Source organism: Panthera pardus, unplaced genomic scaffold (assembly GCF_024362965.1).
Source record: "Panthera pardus isolate Hobbes unplaced genomic scaffold, ASM2436296v1 HiC_scaffold_21, whole genome shotgun sequence".
Lineage (NCBI taxonomy): Eukaryota > Metazoa > Chordata > Mammalia > Carnivora > Felidae > Panthera > Panthera pardus.
The window spans coordinates 16,015,472-16,040,732 of NW_026526777.1; the positions used below are offsets into that span (position 1 = coordinate 16,015,472).

Below are 25,261 nucleotides of genomic sequence, written 5' to 3' on the forward strand. Positions count from 1 at the left end.
ACTGCTTTGAAGTACAGAATTACTTGAAATACTCTCATCATGAGAATTAGAATTGTTCTCATTTGTCATTGAACACAAAGTATATAGATTCATCTCAATTTTTTTTTTCCTTTGGGTCACAAAAACCATAATGAGGTAGGTACAAGGAAAACACGCATAGCAGGGATCATCTGCTCAAGGTCACAAAGTGTCAGAATAGACTCAAAACCCATGCCCTAACATGAAGGTTCAAATTCCCGTAAGTGAAAGAGATCAAAAACATGTGACTCATAGTATACTGCAACCCGTGGTATAGTGAGTTGCCTATTTATGGGATTTTACTATAGAATAGTCTCCCCTACACCCCCCCCCCCCGGCCTTTTTTAAAATTTTTAACATTTATTTATTTTTGAGAGACACAGCATGAGCAGGAGAGGGGCAGAGAGAGAGGGAGACACAGAATCTGAAGCAGGCTCCGGGCTCTGAGCTCTCAGCAGAGCCTGACATGGGCCTCGAGCTCACAAACTGCAAGATCACGACCTGAGCTGGAGTCAGATGCTTAATGGACTGAGCCACCCAGGCGCCCCCACCCCCGGCCTTTTATTAATGGAAAAGGCTGGGTAAATCATCAAAAATTTTTCTTTCATTTTCTCACTTGCCCCCACAACTTTTACAGGACAGTGATAATGAGAAAGAAGGGTATGGAGAGAATTACAAATCCTGGGTAATATGGAAATTATGCTCGGCCAAACATTTTCCCTCCACGATAACGTACATTAGCTTCCACCATGTTCCCTCCCCCTTTCCTACTGCAGGAAGAAGACATGAACAACCACATGCAGGTGTACTTCAAACAGGCCTTCTATTCCCTAAATAACCAAGAACGCAGTCTTATTTAATCGTTTTTATTAGACTTAATTGATAAATAAATACAAGAAAACTGTTGTGAAACCACGAGCAATAAACTTTAAAGAATTTATTTCAGCTTCACTCACTTGTATTTCTTGGAATGGGAATATATACATTATTCATCAATAAATGCTTAATGCTTTAAATTTACAATTACCCTATTTGCAGAAACTTGAAAATGATTCCAATTAAAAGAAAAAAGTACAAAAATTTGTCTTTTGTTCTTACAATTCAAAGTATATTTTAAAATAATACTTTTACAGCAGCCAAAACCTTTAACCAAAAATTGAGAACTGCGATTTCATAAGCTTAACAAAATGGCCACATTCTAACTTGATTATCTTTGTTATTAACAGTGGGGGAAAATATGGTGTATCCTAAATAAAACAAGGCAGGCTAACAACTAGTACAGCTTCCCTTCTGGGCACTCAAAAGATCGATCCTGGATTATTATTTTTACTTCACCTGTTCAAACACAGACAACTGCTCCAACTTTAAAGGAAGTTTAAATGGATGTTCGGTATTTAACATGGATGATGCTTGGTAAAACTTAAGAACTCCAAAAATGAGAATCAGATAATGACCCACAATTAAAAAAAAAATACCCTAAGGGACTGACTACTATAGTGTTATCTGGTGTTCAATAGTGTTTTTTGAATTAGATGATATTTTTTCACAAACATAGCACCTCATTAAATATCTGGTAAACACTTGGCAATCACAGTAAGTGTTGGGAGACTAAATTCCAAAGAGAATTAACGTGATTCGCTTAACATAACCTTGCGAGACAAATCGCAAGCATTATCAAGGTTAGGAACGCACTGTTGGTCCCCGTGCCCTCAAAGGATGCTCACCTATTGTGGGCACTATCTTAGTAAGACTTGGTACTTTGCTTCCAAAATCTGGAGAGTAATGAAATATTGACATGGACTCTTGCTTTTTTCTTTCTTTTTTTTTTTTACAAACAATCTGTTAAATGTACTTGTAAAACTAAAAAAACTTTCCAAAAGGTCAAAAGAGATGTAATTATTTTCTCTCCTTACTCCAGGTAATTCTGTTTAAAAAGATATTGAATGAACTCCAGTTTTAATTTGCAAAGTTTTGGTGTAAAAGCTAATGTACTGAAATCCAGTAAAGTGTTCAACTTTTGTCTAAATTAACAAAACTACTATTCGTTTTGGTGAGTTCTCACAAGCTGTACTCTTGACCTGAGGAATCACTTTTTTTGTGCCGAGGAGACGGAGTGGTCTTTGTAGGAGATGGGGACGCGGTACCAGGTGAGTCAGTTCCTCCATCGGAAGTACTTGGTGATGATGCCAGATACGGAACTTTCTTTCTTCCAAGGAATCCTCCTCCTTCAAATCCCCCTTTCTTCCTTAACTCCATTTTATTTTCATTTTCTTCTTCTGATGACCTTTTCTTAGATTCCAGACCTTCAGCCACTTTATGCACTTCCAATCCACTATCTGATTCTCTCACACTTTTCACTTCTGTTCCAGGAGACTTTCTCTCCGATACACTACACTCCCCCGTTGCCCGCTTTACTTCGGCTTGTATTGGACCCAAGTTACCATTTTCAGGGACGGCTCGTTCTACATTTCTGTTCAAATTAACAGTCTGGAAGTCCCTATAACTGTGAAAGCTCTCAGTCCTCCTTGCTCTTGCTAACAAAGGACTCTCTCTGTAAGGCCTCATGGAACCGTAAGTGGCTGCTTCGTGGACAGTCTCATGGTGCTGGAGCTGAAGGCTGAAATACAGGTTTTATAAAAAATTACAGTTCAGATCACTTTCTGGGATTCTTCAGGGGCACATCTCATTAACTAAACTACAATGAAAAGGTATTATTTAAATATATAAAGAATGCATATCCTCATTTCTATATATAAAAATTCACTTAAGTACTCTATATATTATGGATTATTGTGTGTGTAGGTGTGTGTATGTTTATCAAATCACCAATGCAAATAATAACATACATATATTCAGCGAATCTGAATTTCTGAATAGCTGAAAAACGCTGGGGGAGGAAAAAAAAAAACCTTTCAAACCAATATGGAACCAATATAATTTAGTCTTTGGTCCTGAATCCAAATTTTGGAATTTTAAAAATGTGGTAACCAGAAGACATACAATGCTCCTGTATCGGAAGTACAGAATAACCAAACGTAAGCTTACACAGATGATGTAATCGCTTCAATTAATATCTCCCTGAGGCAACAGGAACAAAAAATCCACACACTATTCAAGGTGACATGTGTTTTTTCCATCTCCTTTGAATGAACTCTTGATCACATAATAGGCAACCAAATTGGCAGCAATTCACAAAGTAAGTTAAAAAGAAAAAATGGTTCTTAAATTTTTAAAGTTTATGTATTTATTTTTGAGAGAGAGAGAGAGAGAGAGAGAGAGAGAGAGAGAGAGAGAGAGAGAGAATCCCAAGCAGGTTCCACGCTGTCGGCACAGAGCCCAATTCACAGCTCGAACTCACCAACTGTGAGATCATGACCTGAGTGGAAATCAAGAGTCAGCCACTTAACCGACCAAGCCCCCAGATGCTCTGGAAAAAATGTTCTTCTATAAAAAGAGCCAGATATGCTTATAGATGAGAAATTTAGTAAAATGTTTTTTAAAAAACTGAGTCAACAAAGTCAGAATTAAAAATGTGCCTTGAAAAATGATTCTTTCAACAACTATGTGATTACAGTATCTCAGCCAATTTTCCCAAAAGCAATCAATTCAACTTATAAATACAATTTACGACTCTTTAACCTACCTAGAATTTGATTCACGGAGACGGCTGTGCTGAACCACAGAAGTTGCTGGACTGATGTTAGGAGTAGCACAGCGAGATGTGCTCAGGTCACACTGATCCAGTAATTTGAGTAGCTCTTCTTCAGTCGGACCACCTACATCTTAGGAAAACACACGCTCATTTTATCATCACTTCTGTCAAAAGCTTATTACCCTGTGGACAAACAACTTCCCACATGGAACCTACCCTTCTCTTCACTTTTGCTAACCATATCCATTGCCGTGGTCAGATCCCACATCTGAATGCTGCCATTTGTATGGCCTGTGAATAGGTAGCGCCTTGGCCTTGAGCCCATCCTACTGGATCCCTCACATTCTCTCACTGTAAATGAGGATATTGTTGTACAGTCAACAGCTTGGATCTCACAGATTCTGCAAAAAAATATTGTATAGTTGTAAACCACGGGGGGCAAGTAACACATTCCAATTCAGATTTTTGAAATTGCTTATTAGCAAATTAGAGTTGACTATTCTATATATTTAAAACAGATCTAAAAAGTTCAAGGCAAGTCAACAGAAATAAGATTCAAGCCTTGTTTCTTTGAGTCTATAGAAAAGGCTGTTATAAAACAACATATTTAAATAATTATGAAATAAAGCAAATCATTTAAGTCCACCTTAAAAACAGAAAGAACCTTCATGGGAACTAATTCTTGAAAAGGAAGTTATAAACTAAAAAGGCAGAAACAAAAGCAAGTAGGCATGATATTGGAAAAGATCTTGAGAAGTCATTTAAAATGTATGTGGAAATTCAAGTCTGAAACCAGAAAAAAAAAATGTACAGGTCTAATGAGGTCTAAGTAGTATCCTCCATTAAGATAAGATTCTTAACTTTTTTAAAGGATTTTTATAACTATTTCACTGATTTTCATAAAGGACAAAAGGACCTAGAAAGAGCAATTATCACTTACATTTGACAAATAAAACAAACAAGGAATAATGTCAGCAAATGATTTGTCAAAATCGTGTAAAAGTTGACTGACTTTGCTTGACTGAATTATTTACCCCAGACTACTTCAAAACAAAGAGGCTTATTGAATGAATGAATGAATGAATGAATGTATGAATAAGTAAATAAATAGTACCAGGCAAATGCAAAGTCAAAAAGTAAAGGAGGGGTGCCTGGGTGGCTCAGTGGGTTGAGCATCTGGCTTCAGCTCAGGTCATGATCTCACCGTTGGTGAGTTCAAGCCCCGCGTTGGGCCTGTGCTGACAGCTCAGAGCCCGGAGCCTGCTTCAGATTCTGTGGCCCCCTCTCTCTCCGCCCTACCCCTGCTTGTGTTCTGTCTCTGTCTTTCAAAAATGAATAAACATAATAAAACATTTTTTTTTTTTTAAATAAAGGAGGAAGGGGAAATACCATACTTATCAATGTGGGAAACACAGAATATGAAGCATAGCTGAGCCTCCTGGCAAGCACGGATAAAATGATGAGGGGAGAAGGGTTAATTACTGGACATCCACATATAGTGATAGAGGTCATCCTACTCTCATTCTCAACCAAAGGGAAAAACTTTCAATATTTTACCACTGTGTATAAAGTTTATTAAATTTGTTCTGTAGGCATTATTTATCAGATTAAAAAATCTGTCCTTTATTTTAAGCACTAAGATTCTTTTTTTTAACCATAAATGGGTGTGAAACTGTGAAATGCTTTTTCCTAACATAGTGAATTTACATTTTTAGTAATACCTATAAATTGATATAAAATATTTTTAAAATCTAAATTACTGTTCACATTTAAAACCAAATAAATCAAAATAAAATGACTCAATATAAACCTACGTGCTTGAAAACAAACATGATTTTGCTTTTTGTTTTTCCTATGGGCTAGATTCCTTAGAATTGCTTCTTCCTTTAAATGCTGACAAGGTTTTTTCCCTGCCCACTTTCAATAAAACCTTTTCATTTCACTTCTCAGTATTAAGAAACTGAACAACTTTTATTTTTTATTTTTTTAATTTTTTTTAACATTTATTTATTTTTGAGACAGAGAGAGAGCATGAATGGGGTAGGGTCAGAGAGAGAGGGAGACACAGAATCTGAAACAGGCTCCAGGCTCTGAGCTGTCAGCACAGAGCCCAACACGGGGCTCAAACTCACGGACTGTAAGATCATGCATGACCTGAGCTGAAGTCGGCCGATTAACTGACTGAGCCACCCAGGCGCCCTGAAACTGAACAACTTTTAAACAAAAGCTTTACTTAGCATTAGCCTCATAAAGGGATTTTTTTTTTTTTTAATGCTTATATATTTATTTTGAGACAGAAAGTGGGAGCAGGGGAATGGCAGAAAGAGAGGGAGAAAGAGAATCCCAAGCAGGCTCTGTGCTGTCAGTGCAGAGCCCCATGGTGGGGCTCGAACTCACCAACTGTGAGATCATACCTAAGCCAGATCAAGAGTCAGATGCTTAACCTACTGAGCCACCAGGCACCCCATAAAGAGTTGATTTTCTATTTAATTCTACAAAGTAATTTTTTTTATTTTTTCAAACATTTATTTATTTTTGAGACAGAGAGAGAGAGCATGAGCAGGGAGGGGCAGAGAAAGAGGGAAACACAGAATACGAAGCAGGTTCTAGGCTCTGAGCTATCAGCACAGAGACTGACGCAGGGCTCAAATTCAACGAACCACGAGATCATGACCTGAGCTGAAGTCGGACACTTAACCAACTAAGCCACTCAGGTGCCCCCAAAGTAATTTCTGATTATTTTTATAAATATAACTCTTCCTGTGGAATCGTGAATTTAAAAATTATAAAATTTGTTCTGTCATGCAGAGACTGTAGATGATAACACACTGCCACTGTTTAACCTAACACAGGAGGGAGGACATTGGAATTGAACAAGGATATGAAACGCATTGTCAGAGGCTGTTATGCAGCAGTTTTAATACATGCTTGACGGCACCTTCACTAATATGCAGAGAAAATGATGAATCATGGTGATTTATAACATTTCTCAAGATAATAATCTGATCTCTAACTACATTACAGGCTTCTAATACATTTTCTTAAAAAGAAAAAGGTAACGAGAGTAGTTTAGTACTTAAAAATCATTCTCTAGAATCAATTCATTTAACACTTCCTGATGACTATATGCAATGAACTCTGATGGAAAGAAAATTTATCATCTCCAAGAGTTTGTTCATTAACATATTAGGAAATGAGAAACCACATGCTGAAGGGGAACAAGAGCAGTAGCGTTAGTAACATTAATATGAAAATCCATAAGCTTCTTAATGACTACTAGGTATGAATTCTACCTTTTTCATTTGTTTGGCGTGCAAAAAAATTTGTTTTTATAGAAGAGAAATGCACAGGTCAATCTGTTTGAGGTTTGAGGCTATATATAGTAATTTAAAAGAAGTACAATTTCATTCAAATGTTAAAAGGGGAAACTAATTTCTATTGGGCATCTGTTACTGTCTAGGACCATGAAAGATATTTCATGTTTTTAACTCGTTTTATCTTAATGACATCCTTCCAAGGTAGTTGAACCTTATTTTATAAAGAAACTGGGGGCTCAGAGAAACAAAGTAACAAGTTGAATTTATGCAGCTAATAAGAGGAAGTGCCAAAATCAGAATTTAACTCAGCTGTCTGCCATCAAATTCATGGGTTCTTACTGTTATATCACGCATCCATAGTCTTCTTAACTGTTCACAGGATCAGTGAAAATCTTAAATAAATCCTAGAAGATTAAGTACTAAATATACTGTCTTAATTTTAAGCTAAAAAGATCCAAGGTAACGACTAGACTTCTTTTTTCAACAATTTGCTTCTGGTAGTACTTTTTATCAGTATGTCAAATTACACGTTTTTTGTTTTTTGTTTTTTTTTTTTAAAGACAAAAGTGACTTCTGAATACAAATAAAGTTTACCTTTTCCCAGTAGATGAGAGTCTTACAAACAGTTTGTTGGTGATGGGAACAACTTTCTGGATAAACACCTGTTGATCATCTCGTTCTCCAAAAGGCCCTTGGGTCAAAAAACAGACAATGTCAAAAGAAGTTAACTGAAATCCATTGGTTTCACTGAACAACAGAAATGTCAATACCAAAAAAAAAAAAAGGGGGGGGGGGGGCATTTTTCACACCTGCCAACACCTGGCCTTATAGTCCACATCCCAGTCAGACAGAAAGTGCAGTGCTGCACATACTCCAACTTGCAGTAAGCATTTTTTAAAGAAATATGTAATATTTCAAATTCTATTTTATGCACTCAGCCTATTAAAGCTGAAGGCATTACTGTGCTGAAGACTATACATTGACAGCACTAGTACAAGACCTGTTAAAATACAGGTTCTACATCTATCATCTTTGAGAATGTGCGCCGTTTCTTATACCTTCAGAAAAAGCACACATAAATAAAATTAGTTTATGTATGGACTTTACTCTTTCTTGGAAAACCAAATGCAGAATCTTAAGAAATAAAGGGTGACTTCATTAAATAGAATTTAATTGGGCGCCTGGGTGGCTCAGTCGGTTGAGCATCCAACTCCGGCACAGGTCCTGATCTGACTTGTGAGTTCGCTGGCTTCAGATTCTGTGTCCCTCTTGTGCTCTGCCCCTCTCCCGCTCATGCTGTGTGTGTCTCTCTCTCAATAGTAAACATTAAAATAATAAATAAACAGAATTTAATTAACTAGAAGAAGCCTGTTGTATCCCACAAGGTTTTCAATGTAAAAGGAAAGATTCTTGTACCCCAATGTTTATAGCAGCACTTTCAACAATAGCCAAATTATGGAAAGAGCCTAAATGTCCATCAACTGACGAATGCATAAAGAAGATGTGGTTTATATATATATACAATGGAATACTACTTGGCAATGAGAAAGAATGAAATCTGGCCACTTGCAGCAATGTGGCTAGAACTAGAGAGTGTTATGCTAAGTGAAATAAGTCAGGCAGAGAAAGACAGATACCATGTTTTCACTCACAGGTGGATCCTGAGAAACTTAACAGAAGACGATGGGGGAAGGGAAGGGGAAAAAAAAAGTTACAGAGAGGGAGGCTGGCAAACCATAAGAGACTCTTAAATACAAGAGGACAAACTGAGGGTTGACGGGGGCTGGGGGAGAGGGGAAAGTGGGTGATGGGCACTGGGGAGGGCACCTGTTGGGATGAGCACTGGGTATAAATACATAAATGCTAAAAAAAATAAAAAGAAAAAGAAAGATTCGATTATTTTTATTTTATTGTACTTGGCAAAGCAGGTATATGGCTCATGTATTTTAGAAAGATTCTGAACAACATTATAAAAAATGTGTTTCATGAAAAATTAAAAAAAAATTCTAGCAGTTCTTGTTTCTCATCATACTCATTAGCTAAAATAATACCAACTCATTGTTCACAAATGTATGTGATATAGGATACAATTTCATCTTAAGTGAATCATACCTAATTAATAAATGCAACAATAACACCTTTATTAGTTAGCAAATACATTATGGTTACTGTGTGCCACAGCAAACGCTCTGCACGTAACTCATTTTAATCATCATACATAAGGGATACACTATTATGATCTCCATTTTAACAGATGAGAAAACTAAGGCACCAAGAGATTAGTTAACCAAAGATCTCAGAGGTCCTACCTAATGGAACTGGAGTTCAAATCCAAGATGTCTGGCTCTTCGCTAAGCTACGCACTTGCTCAGTTAGTGGACAATTTTCTCAAGTCTAATTCTATTGAGATGAAATGAGAGTCCTCATTCAATAACCCGTAACCAAAGTCAAAATAGTGATGATGGATAAAAACTAGAAATAAGGATTCTGGGACTGTATCTTCTCTCCCCTCAAACTATCTTCACGTGAGATGCTCACGTAGCTTAACTCATTGTAACTCAATTAATTATCCACACCTCCCTTCCTTAAAGTTTCTCCAACTCCTCTCCCCAAATTGGCTCCTTTCCTTCAGAACATAAATATCCTCAGGTCTCTCCTATCTTCAATGGGGAAGAAGAGAGTAGGGAGTCAGAAAGATGGCCTTTGAACCATTTTCTTTCTAACTAGATCCATTACTTCTTTCTTTCATGGTTGCCTCCAGTATTTATTCAATTCACCACTGCAATCTAGATTCCACCCATACATAGAAGCCTACAGACACTGGACTTTCTATTCTGTTCCACTATCCTGAATGTCTATCTCTTAAGAAATTTTTTTTATGAGAACTATAAAGGAAAAAAAAAAATCTCCCTGCCCTCTTTCAAACAGTTTACAAGGCTGTTGTAATTTCCAGGGCTGTTTCTAAACATCTTTTCTTTCATATTGTACATGTCCTCCCTGATCTGACCTCTGCCTATCCACTCAGTCTCATGCCCTACTATTCTCACCCACATACCACCAATTAATGACTTTTCCGACATTTTCCAAATTTGCCAGGTAAGACTTCAACCCTTACCCATCCTTCATGTCTCAGTTCAAACACTGAGACCTCTACTAAGTGTTCTCTGAATGTCAGTTTCCACCAGTGTAAGTGGGGGATAATATCTTCCTCATACAACTATCAAGAAAATTAAATGAGACTGTATGTCACGATTACCCAGCAAGCAGACTAGAACTATCTCCCCTTGGTGTTTTTGCCCCATGCGATTGTTTGCTTTTTGTTTCTACTGGTCACCACACTGCGACTGGAGGTTCACCGGAGTTTTTTTGTTTTGTTTTTTTCTTAAGATTCCTAATGCTTGGAGCAAAGGTACTCAATAAAATTCTGTGGATGCTACAACTCAAACCTGCACAATGTTACTGTCAATTAATTGTATCTCAATAAAACAAGCAAGACATTTGTTGAGGAGATAAAACTAAACTTACAGTGCCTAGATCACAGAGAAAACTGGGTCACAGAGCAATTGTTAAAATCAACAAAGCTGAGTGTTTCTTTTTCTAAAATACTAAGACAGTCATACTATAATTCTCGTAAATAGCTTGTATTTTTTAAAGGTAACTATTTTAAAATCTTTACTGTGAGAGCATATTCTGGCTGAACATACATTTAAATGTTTCACATAAAACAATTCTAATAAAACAACTCTAATGTACTCCTTTCTATCAGTGCTATAATTTCTGCTTATATAAAAAAAAAATGATCAGAAAGGCACATGGGTTAATGAACAAATCCCATAGAACTATTATATACAGTGAAGATACAACGTACAGAATCTTCCAAAAAGACAATGATCTGTCTCTGTGAAGACTGCACATATGTTTGTATGTGTGAGTATCCACATGCACACGTGTCGTACGGTATATAGAGGGACAAGTCAAATCAACTTTATATACTCTTTTGCTGAAATCAGAGCATATCAATGGAGATATGCTTATTATTTCCCGATGGCCATTGCAATGCCATCAAAACAACTGTTAGCACATAACACCGCCAGCCCTGCTCTAGCTTCAACTTTTATTTTCAGGGGCACCTGGGTGGCTCAGTCAGTTAAGCATCTGACTTTGGCCTAGGTCATGATTTGCGGTTCTTGAGTTCAAGCCCCGCGTTGGGCTCTGTGCTGACAGCTCAAAGCCTGGGGCCTTTCTTTTCAGATTCTGTGTCTCCCTCTCTCTTCCCCTCCCCCACTCACACTCTATCTCTCTCGCGCGCTCTCAAAAATAAATATTAAAAAAAATTATTTTCAGATTATTAGCAATAAAAGAAAACAACCTGCACGTTTCAAATGTGCACAGCTATCATGGCTTTTAATCATAAACAAAAGTGGTTAGCATTTGGAGATATTATTTAAAAAAGGAAATGATAAATAGACGAAAATTTGCTCAACTTTTTAAACAAAAAATATGCCATAGTTGGTGAATTTATATAACTAAATAAGAAAACACACTAAATTTCTGTTTTAAATGAGTTTCAAAATTGAAGTGAAAACTTCTATTTGAAACTCATTTTTAGGTTTCTCTTTACAGTTAGCATACTACTTTTGCATTGCCCACAAAGTATTTGAAAGTGCCCCCAAATTATCCAGCCCACCTATGTCGTTTCCAGAGGAATAGCTTCCATGACTTTCTGTCTCCTCCAGAGACAGTATCTTGAATGATGCTAAAGGAGTAGAACCTGGCTGAGTAGAGATCATTCCTCTGAATCGTGTTACTGTCCATGTCCGGACATGATTATTATCTGCACACACTAGGAAAGAGAACATAAAAAAGTTGTTAAATATAGATTATAAGAGCACCAACAGGGGCACCTGGGTGGCTCAGTTGGTTAAGCGTCCAACTTCAGCTCAGGTCATGATCTCACAGTCCGTGAGTTCGAGCCCCACGTCGGGCTCTGTGCTGACAGCTCAGAGCCTGGAGCCTTCTTCAGATTCTGTGTCTCCCTCTTTCTCTGCCCCTCCCCTGCTCATGCTGTGTGTGTCTCTCTCTCTCAAAAATAAATAAAAACATTAAAAAAAATTAAAAAAAAAAAGAGCACCAACAATATCACTGTTTTTGTGTGTAACTTTTTAAACTGTGATCTATATTAAATAGATCATAGTACATTTTGAGTGGCAAATGACGTATTTTATCCTAAAATTATACTTAATCTGTACCTGGCCAACAAAAATGAAAGAACTGAATATAATTTACCTTGAGGCAAACATAAGGTATGTAAGTAAATCTATGGGTCCTTACAAAAGTAGCGTGTAAAGTATAATTGGAGGAAATGTTTAAAAAAAAATGCACGCAAGATAAAAGATGCTATTATTCTTAGCTGTGACTAAACTACAGAGTAAATGAGTTACCCAGCCTATTTTTCTTCAACCATAGAAACTGCTTCTGCTTATGTTACTGAAACATAAACAACCTAGATCAGGAGTTACTGAAAATTTATGGACACAAATTACATTTGTCAAAAAGCTTGTATCACCTACTCATAGTTATATTAAAGAAAACTAAGATAAAGTTAAGAACTATTCTATATAAGAGAGTCTACATTTAAGAAACATACTCCAATTAGGTTTTTTTTTTAATGTAAATAATATTAAGTGGGTACATATTAAGGTATCTCCTACCAAGTACCCTACCTATTGTTTCTTGATCTGAGGAACTGCTCCTTTAGAAAATACAAACCAGCAATTGATATTGTTAATACAAAAAAAAAAAAAAGTACTTTCGTGGCATCCCTTAATAAAAAAGTGTACTTTTTAATGGAAAAGTACAACTTATTCGGTTTTCAGAGAATGTGCTATTCTTAGCAATGAGCTATGAACCCATCAGTAAATACTAGGAAAGTATTCTAACTTTCTTATAGATACATCTTTCTCACTGGGTAAAATGCCACAGCTGCATATTTTAAACAAAACTTTAGAAATTTAATTTTGACAAATAGCAATAAAAATTCAAAGTATACAGGTGTTACATTATCTAACAAAATTCTCCTATCTCAGGATGTCAGTTTCTGGTGAAAAAGGAGACATTTAGTTCTAGGCTGCTTTATCAGCTTCATAGAAAATAATTTCCTATTTCACTAATAAGGTTACTAGGATTCAGAAATATACCTTAAAAAAAAAAAATCTTAAACACTTTTAGTTGACTCAATAGGCAATTTAGTTATTTTGTTAAAAATAATCATTACAGTTTTAAGACATGAAAACTAACACTATAGGAAAAAGAATGTCATTACATTCATGTCAATATCCACCAGGTGGCAGAATGATGTAACGGAGTATACATAAAATACTCTACATTTGTAGCTCAACTGGACATTTTTCTTGACAAATTTATTTAAATTTTAAACCTACATGAAACATTTGATGTTAAATGCAGATTTTACGATGTAGTTCTTTGGCGTCTCATCCTGCAATAACATCGTCACCATCAAAATAACAGCAATTACTACTAAGTGTGGTCATCACAATAGCCTTGCAAAACAGTCTTATTTTCTCACAGGATCAAATTACCTCATTTTACATAACATTTATTCAGCATCTTGTACGTGTCGAGAAGTATGCTAAGTGCTGAGAACAGAATAAACAAGCTTCTGCTGCTGTAAAACTTATATTCTAGAAGAGGGGGACAGATGATAAACAGGCAAAGAAATGATCAAGTGAAAAGTCCACAAAGAAAACAAATCGAGAGGAGATGACGACAGAGAAAGTGACCTGATAGAGGTTTGGCTAATTTAGGCTGGGTGGCCTCACTGAGAAGGTACTGGAAATGGGACCTGAATGACAGGGCAGCTGCCAAACAAACATCTAGGGGCAAAACAGTTCAACTAAAAAGAACGAGTGCAAAAGTTCTGCGGCATTTCTAAGAAATCGAAAGCCTTTAAAGGGTTAGGGTATTGTGAGCAATACGTGACATGAAGCATAGGGAGGAAAAGAGGCCTGAAAAGACAGGACCCATAACAGGAAGAACACTACTAGTTTATTTATAATACAGTAGGATACAGCAGGATACCATAAGAAGCCACCAGGAATCAGACATGGTTCACATTTTCAGAAGATCTTTCTGGATGCTATGTACCATAAAGAACATGTACCATAGAAAGGCAAGACAGACAGACGGGCACCCGGGTGGCTCAGTCGGTTAGGCATCTGACTCTTGACTTTGGCTCAGGTCATGATCTCATGGTAAGTGGGACTGAGCCCCATGTCAGGCTTTGTGCTGACAGCATGGAGCCTGCTGGGATTCTCATTCTCCCTCCCTTTTTGCCCCTCCCCCATGTACCCACACACATGCTCTCTCTCTCTCTCAAAACAGATAAACATTTTAAGAAAAGGCGAGACAGAAACAGGCAAAACAACTCAGCTCCGTGATCTAGGGGAGAAATGATCTGAGCTACCAAGTTGGCAGCAATGGACACCGAGTGGTCAGATTTGTGACGTAGGTTGAAGCAAAGCCAGAAGGACTTACAGACAGATTACACGTTTGTGTGGGTGAGAGAAAGGAAGGAATCAAAGGTGATTCTTGGGTTTTCAGCTTGACGAAATAAGCAGATGGTGATGTGTACTAAGATCTCTGAGAGAAAAATCAAAAGTGCCATTTACCCAGGTTAATTCTGACATGTCTCTGAAACACATGACCAGAGACAGGCACTGGACATACAAGCTTGGAACTGTGCGAATGGTCGCAAGTGGACAGTCTAGGAGTCACTGGCATATAGATGATAACACTCAAATCTGCAGGAAAACTACAGACAAGGAAGAATGGAGAATCTAGGAAAGAGCTCTGAGGCAATCCAACACTTAGTCATTGGGCAAAAGAGGAGGAACCAGCAAAAGCATGAGAAAGACTCTCCAGTGAGGCAGGTGAGTTGCTTTATGAGAGCCTGAAGAGGAGACTGATTATTTCAGGGAGGCACAATTATACTCAAAACAATCAGACTTTATACTCAAATAATTAGATATCAATAAAAACATACTCATCCACCCACGCACCCACCCACCCATCCATCCATTCATGGACAACGTACTTTAGCTCCATTTAGTGTTTAATCAGACTGGAGATGAGTGAAAGATGCATCACCTTTTAATATTATGTAGTCTTCATATAAACAAACTTGATAGATGAAAATGATGCTTATAAAAAGTTTAAGTTAGGCAGGAACTGATCTACAAAAGATTTAATGTAAGAGCAAGCTCTACTGACACACCTGACTCAAAATTACATTAAAATGAAGCCTTTTTGAAATCATCATACACAATGAACCTCATCAATGGAATTTTACTGTGATCACTACGCTCTGTGTGTCACATATCTGCATCATTTTTAATACAGTATCTAATTAGTATTTACATAAAAAAAAACTTTATGACTAAGAAACAACTCACAAAAATGTAATTCTCTTCAAGTAATCTCTTTATACATTCTACTAGTTTTTAATATTTTTAGAAAACGATCAACAAATACACACATATATCTACAACTTTAGCTTTAAATCTTAAGAAAATACAACCAAATTTATATAGAATTCATACTTGGAAAACTTCTCTATTCCATCTCAACAGGATTATAATAAATATTTTAAAATAAAATGTGCCATGAGAACAAAATATTAGAATAGAGAATAAATAAAAGATACGGTTAACTCTTTCCCAAATTCATATATAAATACATGTGTATATACACATTCTTTCCATTTGTAGGAGTGTGGGAAATTACCCACAAGGCAAGGCTGCACATGAAGCACACTCCTCACCAGTACCTAAAATCACTTTACCTGATACAAGATGCTTCTCAGATAGCATGATTTTTGTAACAGGACTTCGATGAACTGTGAAAGTCTGAAAAAGCTGAGGGCCCGAGCCCACCGTCTCTGGGTGCTGAACAATCACTCGCACAGCTCCGGAGCTCGTACCATAAGCAATCTCAATCCAGTTACCAGACACACCTGCACGAGGTCAGAAGTGGAAAGGCGGCGTATCAGATGATGACAGAAAGGGATAAAAGAGGCAGTGCTTTTCTGAGTCCCCAGATCCAGCTGAGCCCAGAAACCCTAAGACCTCTCTGACCAACTTCGAATCATGATTTCCTTTGCAAGTCATTTCCTAACCCTCACTCCCAGATAGATCTGTTCACCCCTCCCCTGGACTGTATGTTATGCTCTAGCACAGCAACTGTAACAAACCAATCCGCTATTTCCAAGTCTATCTACCTCTATTCGTCACTGAGACAGACTGAATCACAGTCATCCTTACAGAGTGCCTGAGACACAGCAAGTCCTCAATAGATGTTTAAAGAGTTAGTAAATCTGACATGCTAAGAATACCACTGACGCAACACAGTATTCCTAAAGCAATATTCCATATTATTTCTAGTCTATTCATAGTCTAGTCTAAGACCATGTTTTACTTATTTTAAATTTTTTTATTATTACTTTTTAAGTTTATTTATTTACTTATTTTTATTTTTTTATATAATTTATTGTCAAATTGGTTTCCATACAACACCCAGTGCTCATCCCAACAGACGCCCTCCTCAATGCCCATCACCCACTTTCCCCTTTCCCCCATCCCCCATCAACCCTCAGTTTGTTCTCAGTATTTAGGAGTCTCCTATGGTTTGCCTCCTTCCCTCTCTGTAACTCCCCCCCCCACCCCCACCGGTCTTCTGTTAAGGTTCTCAGGATCCACCTATGAGTGAAAACATACAGTATTTGTCTTTCTCTGCCTGACTTATTTAATTTTTTTTTAATTTATTTTTTGAGGGAGAGAGAGAAAGAGACAGAAAGAGTGTGAGGAGGGGAGGGGCAGAGAGAGGGAAACACAGAATCTGAAGCAGCTAAAGGCTCTGAGCTGTCAACACAGAGCCCAACATGGGGCTAAACCCATGGACCGCGAGATCATGACCTGAGCTGAAGTCAGATGCTTAACTGACTGAGCCACCCAGGCGTTCTTACTTTTACTTTTGCTATATTATTTAATCTTTCTTGAATAATCAAGTATATACTATTTAACAAATTCAAAATACTTAGCTCTGAAACAAATACACCGGTGTCTCTTCTAATCACATACAGCTCATCATGTGAAGTTCATCTGTGGCTTTTTTGAATGAATGAATGAATGAATGAATGAATGAATGAATGAATGTGTCCAGGGGCACCTGGGTGGCTCAGTCACTTAAGCATCTGACTCTTGATTTCAGCTCAGGTCATGATCTCATGGTTCATGAGTTTGAGCTCAACATCGGGCTCTGTACTGACAGCACAGAGCCTGCTTGGGAGTCTCTCTCTCCATCTCTCTCTCTCTCTGCCCCTCCCCAATGTGCGCATGTGCTCGCTCGCTCTCTCTCTCTCTCTCTCTCTCAAAATACATAAATAAGCATTAAAAAGGAAGAAAAAAAAAGTGCCCAAACTCTACCACATATTTAAAGGCAGAATGGAGTTCAGTGACCTATGTACTTAAAAAGGTTCACAGAGAACTTCTTGGATTTAATAGTTACCCTTCCTGATTTACCCAAAAATATCTGAATCAAAAGAGAAAGAACATACCATAGGAAACACTTCTCATAACCTAAAAAGTGACTCCATTCTCCCCCTGCCACTGCAAAAGAAGTTTTCTCCTCCCTTTTTAATTAGATTTAAAAAATGTACATCTCCTTCTAGAGCAGAGGTGAGCAAACTTTCTGTAAAAGGCTAGACGGCAAATATTTTAAACTATGCATGCCATACAGTCTGTCATAACCATACAATTCTGTCAACTGTTGCCCAAAGCAGCCAATGCAATATGTAAGACCATCGATAAAAAGGGCAGTTTGCTGACCCATTTAGCATAACAGTTGAAATCCTACTATAATTTTAAATAAAATTATCTGCATAAATTAGAATATTTATTTCACATTAAAGATAACGATTTCTTTCAATGAAGTCAATAAAATGATGATTTAACACAAATAACATTCAAATTTATTAACGTTACTGGACACATGTTAATATTTCCTAGAATTCTTTTCATTTAAATTTTCAACTTTCTATTTATGTTTATCTTTCAATCTAAAATATAAAAATATAAAAAATATAATAAAAATCCTTAATTTACAGAACAGATTTGTTAATTTCATTGCAATGACCTTTGAAAGATAATGAAAGCTACAGATACTAAACCTCCAAATAAAATGTCTTTTCCCATAACTTAAAAATTTCCCAAGGGAACAAGGCAATATCCACAAGAGATTAACAGTCTAAGAGCCTTCTTGCTTTCAGCTGAAAAAAACAAAAGCTTCTAATTTCAAAACAAAATAAGCTAGGGTAAATAGGAAGGTCAATGTGCAAATTGTTTTTTTAATAATTTTAGTCAATACTATTATGATATGACTTAAATATAATTCAGAAGAAGAAAAGTTCTAACTTCCCACCTCAACTTATGCTTGTTTAATCGTCACGTTTAACTTTAATACATAACGAATATGAACTGTAAACTAATAGAGATGATACTCTTAGAACTGCAGTTCTCAAAGAGAAAGGACTGGATTAGTTTTAGCATAATAAACCAATAAATAAACATACATTCTCAGAAACGGTCAAAAATTTATCAGAACGCTGCCATGTACTAACTTGTTTTGGGTGTGAGGTAAACACTCAGCGCAGTAATGGCATCATTTGAAGGATCGTGATAAAGCTCGGTTACAAGAAGATCATTATCTTTCATTCTCAAAGGAAACTTCTGCATATCTAAAAAACCCCAAAAATTTTAAATAATATTAAAATAGTGCATGTACTTAAAACTACAGAAGGCAATATTTTATTTTTAAAAACTGATATAAAATAGGACCAGGGTTAAACGCCCATAAGCTTACCGATGTAATATATTGATCCATTGTTACATCCCAATAGAAGGAATGAGCCAGCAGTGTCGTAACTGGTTATAGGGACAACATCTTGAACCTGATGTAGGAAGATTATTATTAGATGTTAAATATTAATAATTTGTATTTACTGCTCAATTTCCTTAAAAATTTGACACTTTTAACAATAGCAACGACAACAAAACTCACTAGGGGCGCTTGGCGCGCTATATCAGTAGCGTGGGTGACTCTTAATGTGGGTGTTGTGAGTTTGAGCCCCACACTGGGTGTGGAGATTGCTCAATGAAATTAAAAAAACCAAACCACTAATATCTAATTTAAATAGGACTTAGAAAATTACTTTCTTTAGTTCCCACAGGGAACTGTGAAGAGCTGTCAATACAGGTCCTTTTAAAGCTTTTTTTTTAAAAAAAATGTATTTCCAAAGGCAGCACTGTCCTATCAGAATTCCCATGGATTATCTCTTTTCTCTGCAAGTGGTTGTGAGCTCACAGCACGCATTAAAGTTGAAGGCACAATCTGACCAGGTCCCTTCCTCCTTCTCTCTTCTATATAAGAGATTAAATGGCCTGCCTAAATTCATGTAGTAAGGGACAGAACTAGAAAACAGACTCATCGCCAAATAGCACTTGGTCCCTTGATAATTTATCACCATGTCTTTGACAAAATGGTAATCTCTATCTTCATTCTGCTGTAGACCCCTGTTTCCTAGGAAATGGCAGGACAAAAAAATTCCGTTAAGCTTTTGTGTTTTCAAGTACTAGAATAAAAAAGTCAGCTTCCCGAGCAAATCAGTCTAGTTAAAAATTAATAACTGCCTATATGTGTGCTACAAGAAAAGCAAAGGGCACAATTTTACTAGAAAACAAAGCAACAAACAAAAAATGTTTTTTAGAGCAGTGGCAATAAGATCAAAATGAATCTTCCCTATGCATAGCCAGGTGAGAGTCACATGAAACTTCACAGATGACATTTAAATGAGCTATTTCTCATGTATCAGGTATTACCCGAGAGAAAGAGTAACTGGGCTGGATAAGGGATGTGAGACATCACTTGCTCTGTAAGAGCTTGTAAACTTGAGGGCAAGAAAGGAAAAAAAGAAAATCACAGTGTGAGAGGCCCTAAAATAGAGTGTGCTACACCAGAGAGCAGGGAGGACTCTCATCTCAATCCCAGGGAGGGGTTTAAAAGGGCAAAGATCAGGGAAAAGTTCAGAAAGGGAGCGAAGCATGAAAATTGAAAAAGTCAAATATGAGTTAGGTAGAGGAAGGGCCATGTCAAACAGAACAGCAAGTATAAAAGTGTACAATATGGGTCCCTTCTAAATAAAAGGAACAAATTTAACCAAAAGCTAAAAGTTGGAAGCAATGATTCCTCTAAAGCTGCATGCATATGACCCTAATTCCTGCGTGAACCTTCTGGTGTCGTACACGGAAATATCTCAAAGACTCAATTACCATCCCCCCACCCCCACCCCTGCACTAACCTCAGGTCAGGGTTTCCGTTTCATCAGAGCTAACAAGTTTTGTAGCAGGTAAACCCTGAGAGCCTTTCAGTGATATGAGTAAAGGTGTCTGAAGAATGGAGGGAAGGCTGCTTTAATGCCAATGACGAGTTTTCTCATGCCAAGTTCATTTTTTTTAGTTCCAATACTCTAGGAAGAACTTCAACTCCTACCCCAGAATCTTGAGAGTAGGGGGATGGGGACAGATAAGGGCATGAGATTCCCCTCCTTTTAGATCCCTTATCAATGAAAGAGTGGCTGCAGCCTGGAGCGTCCCAACACACATCCAAGGCAAACATTTCTACCATTGGTTCTCTGGGAAGATAGGCTCTAAGACCAGAACCTTCTACAACCTCTTTTTCTGCAACCCTTGACCCAAATCCTGCTTTTCCTACATGTCTACCCCTCAGTACAAGAAGAACAGAGAAAGCAGAGGATGAGTAAATTATAGAGGTGTTAGGACTGAGTTCTTCTCTCCTAGCATAAGCGAGAGACAGTCATTCTGGGGCCTCTTCTTCCTTATCCTAACAACTTCACATCAAGAACCTGAGAAATCGTACTGATTAATGTATTTGGTTCAGACATGATGGTCACAAATCTACAATGGAAGTGGATTTTCTCTTCTAAGGTAGCGCATGATGATTATCATTATCTCTATGTACAAAATTAAATGATACACAATTTGAAAACAATCAGTCTAAAAAAAAAAAAAATCAATCTGTGTTCCCAAGCACTACAAAGGCCCTAGAATCTTTCAACCACAATCTCTACCTAGATAATCATCATTTTTAACAGTATGTTTTTACCCTCATCCATTACTTATTAAATAATCACTTATTTGGATTTACCAGCCTATCAATTTCTTTGCTGATGTGTATTTCTTTCCAGTGCTTCCCTTCAAAGTATGAATATCCTTCTTATCAAAGGGCGTTTCTTTAATGCCTCTTTCATTGAGGCACTAAAACAAACAAACAAAAAAATCATTTTTCTTTTTTCTTACCCAAATCAGATACAATGCTTTCAGGAAATTTTCCTTAAAATCTTATTGCAGCTGTTATAAGAACTGCTACACCAACGATAATTTCACAACAGCTTTTAGAACTTACACATGCGCGCGCACACGCACACACACACACACACACACACACACTCTCTCTCTCTCTCTCTCTCTCTCACTCATCTGATTCAAATACTTCAAATCAACCTTGAATATACAACGGCTGTCCCGCATACTTTGTGTGTTATTCGAGGGCAGAACTGTTGCTAAAGGCCAAATCAGAACCTACTCAACCAGCGTCACAGCACTCGGGTCGGCCTGGGGTCCGGTAACTGCCCAGGGACGTCTGGACCACAGACGCTGAGACTTCATTACATGCCACCTCTACACTACAGTGAAGTTCACCTAGTTGGTTTACAAGGCTTGTATGCTGAATGCTCAACTTTCCCAAGGTCTTCCTGAAATGTAGAAACAAACCCGCTTTGTCGGATATGGTTTTCAATTCATGCGTACACCAAACGAGAATCATCAGGTTTTACATGGGAATAAAAGCTTTAGAATAAAGGGCACTTTGAGGAAGCTGGTACAGTTTTCAGGACCCCAAAGATATGAACACTTTTATATGTAGTTTTAGAAACATTGGTTTAAAAAAAGAATAAAGAAGTATGTTCCTTTAGGAACCCAAATTTATGGCACAGCTAGTATAGCTTCCCCTACCCACTAAAAGCTCAGATTTGACATAATTTGTCAAATAACCTATCTGAAAGCAGACCTTCCGTTAATCATTAGAAATTCACATTCCTCTTTACAGAGGTATCACTTCCTGTCTTCCCAACAATTCTCACTCCTTACTAGTCATCAGTCGGCTTTAACATCCCTCGAGTCCCTTGACATCCCTGCCTCCTTCTCCGTCCACCTGGCACCTCCTTACTTCTTGATCTCAGGATTTCAACTACTTTGCCATCTTTATGTTTTCTCATCCCTTGGTGTGTCATATCCACTTTATTAACTCTCCAATCCTGGATCAGGCTAATGCTGGTTTCTTTCCTCTTGCTCCTATTTATTCCCAGTACTGAGCACTAATGGAGACACTCACATAGTTCTATCACCCAGGTCCACTACAAATGTACAAATTACAATCTCTGCAATCCTCGATACATACTTCCAGTGCCTTTGTCTTCCACTGAATTTATGCTCTTCAATCCTCCTTCCTTACTCTTTCATCAGAGAAGGAGGCATCTCTACTTTCTGTTGGGTGAAAGTCTCTAAGCTGTTTTACATCTCATACATTCCGGACTTCGATGGGATGAGAGATCATCTCCATTCTTTCACCCTCCATGTGCTTTCTCAGATAACTTCCCTCTCTGACTACAACCATGCTCAAGCTTCTCTCATCTTAGAGAAAAAAAACAAAACACTGAACATCTTTTCTACCACCCAGCCTTGATTCTCACGCTATTACTTTGTCTCCTTGCTTTCCTTCACCACCAAACTTCTTGAAAGCTAACTCCGAGTCTGCTGTGTCCAATCTCTGGTCTTTTGATTCTTCAGTTCCCACAATCTGGCTTGCCCCAAACAAAACCTAATTAACTTATATTTACAAATCATATCCTAGACTAATGTTATTTCTCAATCACGTATGTTCTTGTGGCTCTTGGTTTCCTTATCTTGTCCCCTTAAATGTTAATGTTTCCCAGACTTTTTTTCTTCCTATGTGCATCCTCTCAACAGAAAACCTTGAAGCAGTTCTTACTTTTTCAGTTGTCATAGAAGCATTGTGGTTTCTAAATACTACTTTCTAGCCCTTTCTTCCTTCCTAAATTCCAAAGGAATGCTCCCAAATGTGTACTGCACACATTCATTTTGATGCCTACAGGAATCTCAGAGTAAACATGTTCCCTGTCAACTTATTACCATCCACTCGACTGTCAAAACTAGCAATCCAAAACTGGAAATACATCTCCCTCTCCTTTAATTTTCCACACCCAAACCAGACACCAGTCCTGTACTTTCAGGAAGGCTTATGAAATGTTTTTCAAATAGGCTCACCTTTGCCACCTCTACCATCACTGCCTTTCGTCAAATCTGTCTGCTTCTTTGCTGGATTACCCCTGATCTCCAGCCCTGCTTTCATAGTAGTTAATGCTGCTACCTTCCTAAAACAGGGATCTAATCATGTTACTCTCTACTTAAGTCCTTTAATTTTTCTTCTCTCTTTCAGAATCAAGCATTAACTCTTTTATAGTCTTATCCTCTTGTTCCTCTCAAGTACTTGAGATCATTTAGCTTGCTATCTTCTCTGAACAGGCTACGTATTTCTACAACGTTCTGAGCTTTACTCAGGAAATGAAGTTTGCCTGGACTACTATTCCCAAAGCATGTTAAGTTAAAACATTTCAAAAATATGAAACATCAAACCGCAGTTTAAATACTCACTCATTTTCCCAAGTAACTAAACATTCTTCAAAACATAATCAAATCTGTATCTAGAAGTAAATGTCACTATAAATATATGTAATATTTTATGTAATCAAAAATAAAAACAAAAAAAAATGGGTAGAGGATTTGAATAGGCAGTTCTCCAAAGACATACAGATGGCCAACAGGTGCACGAAAGCATGCTCACTATCACTCATCGTCAGGGAAATGCAACTCAGAACCACAATGAGTTATCACCTCACACCTGTTAGAATAGCCATTATCAAAAAACAAGAAATAACAAGTGTTGGCAAGGATGTGGAGAAAAGGGATCTCTCGTGCACTGTTGGTCACAAGGTAAATTGTTACAGCCACTACGGAAAATAGTAGGAAGGTTTCTCAAAAAATTAAAAAGAGAACTATCATAGGATCCAGCAATTCCACTGCAGGGTAGATATCTGAAGTAAACAAAAACACTAACTCAAAAAGATATAGGTACCACCATATTCCCTACAGCATTATTTAAAATAGCCAAGATATGGAAACAGCGTAAGTGTCCATCCATGGATGGAGAGATAAAGAACATGTAGTATAAATATACATTGGAATATTACTCAACCACAAAAAAAGAAAGAAAGAAAGAAACAAACAAACACTGTCATTTACAATAATGTGGATGGACCTTGAGGGCATTATGTTAAATGAAAAAAATCAGACCAAGAAAGACAAATTCCTATGATTTCACTTATGTGGAACCTAGAAACAAACAAAACAAAACCAAAAGATAAAAGGTAAGGGGCGCCTGGGTGGCTCAGTTGGTTAAGTTTCCAACTCTTAATTTCCACTCAGGTCATGATCTTACAGTTCAGTTCTAAACCCTGGTTCAGTTCCAGCCCCTTGTCCAGCTCTGCACTGATAATGCGGAGCTTGCTTAGGATTCTCTCTCTCTCTCTGTCTCTCTCTCCCTCCCTCCCTCCCTCCCTCCCTCTCTCTTCTCTCTCTCTCTGTCCCTCCCCACTCACACTCTCTCATTCTCTCTCAAAATAAATTTTTAAAAAATCTAAAATATATATACATATACATATAACATTTTTTTTAAAGATTAAAAAAAAAAAAAAAAAGTAAGGGTGTGGCCAGCTCAGTCCTTAGAGCATGCAACTCTTGATCTCAGGGTTGTGAGTTCAAGCCCCACGTTGGGCATAGAGCCTACTTAAACAAAGATACAAAGATACAAACTTCCAGTTATAAAATAAGTCAAGGGAATGTAATGTACAGCATAGCAGCTATAGTTTATACTATATCGCACATCTGAAAGTTGCTAAGAGTTTATCTTTTAAAATTCTTGAAACAAGAAAGAAATTCTGTAACTGCATTTGGTGAAAGATGTTAAACTAGGCTTACTGTGACCATTC

The 25,261-nt window shown here is 37.4% G+C and overlaps 1 protein-coding gene across 1 annotated transcript in view; it reads right to left on the minus strand.

Annotated features, from left to right (window-relative positions):
- Positions 1-868: 868 nt before the first annotated feature.
- Positions 869-25,261, minus strand: part of KCTD3 (potassium channel tetramerization domain containing 3) — a 53,786-nt gene continuing 29,393 nt past the window's right edge. Inside the window, exons 11-18 of the mRNA XM_019465618.2 lie at positions 18,922-19,009; positions 18,680-18,796; positions 15,848-16,018; positions 11,675-11,830; positions 7,582-7,678; positions 3,887-4,071; positions 3,662-3,800; positions 869-2,635 (exon numbers count right to left, since the gene is read on the minus strand). Of these exons, the coding sequence (XP_019321163.2) occupies positions 2,077-2,635; positions 3,662-3,800; positions 3,887-4,071; positions 7,582-7,678; positions 11,675-11,830; positions 15,848-16,018; positions 18,680-18,796; positions 18,922-19,009 (1,512 nt within the window). The 3' untranslated portion in view covers positions 869-2,076. The remainder of the gene's footprint in view (positions 2,636-3,661; positions 3,801-3,886; positions 4,072-7,581; positions 7,679-11,674; positions 11,831-15,847; positions 16,019-18,679; positions 18,797-18,921; positions 19,010-25,261) is intronic.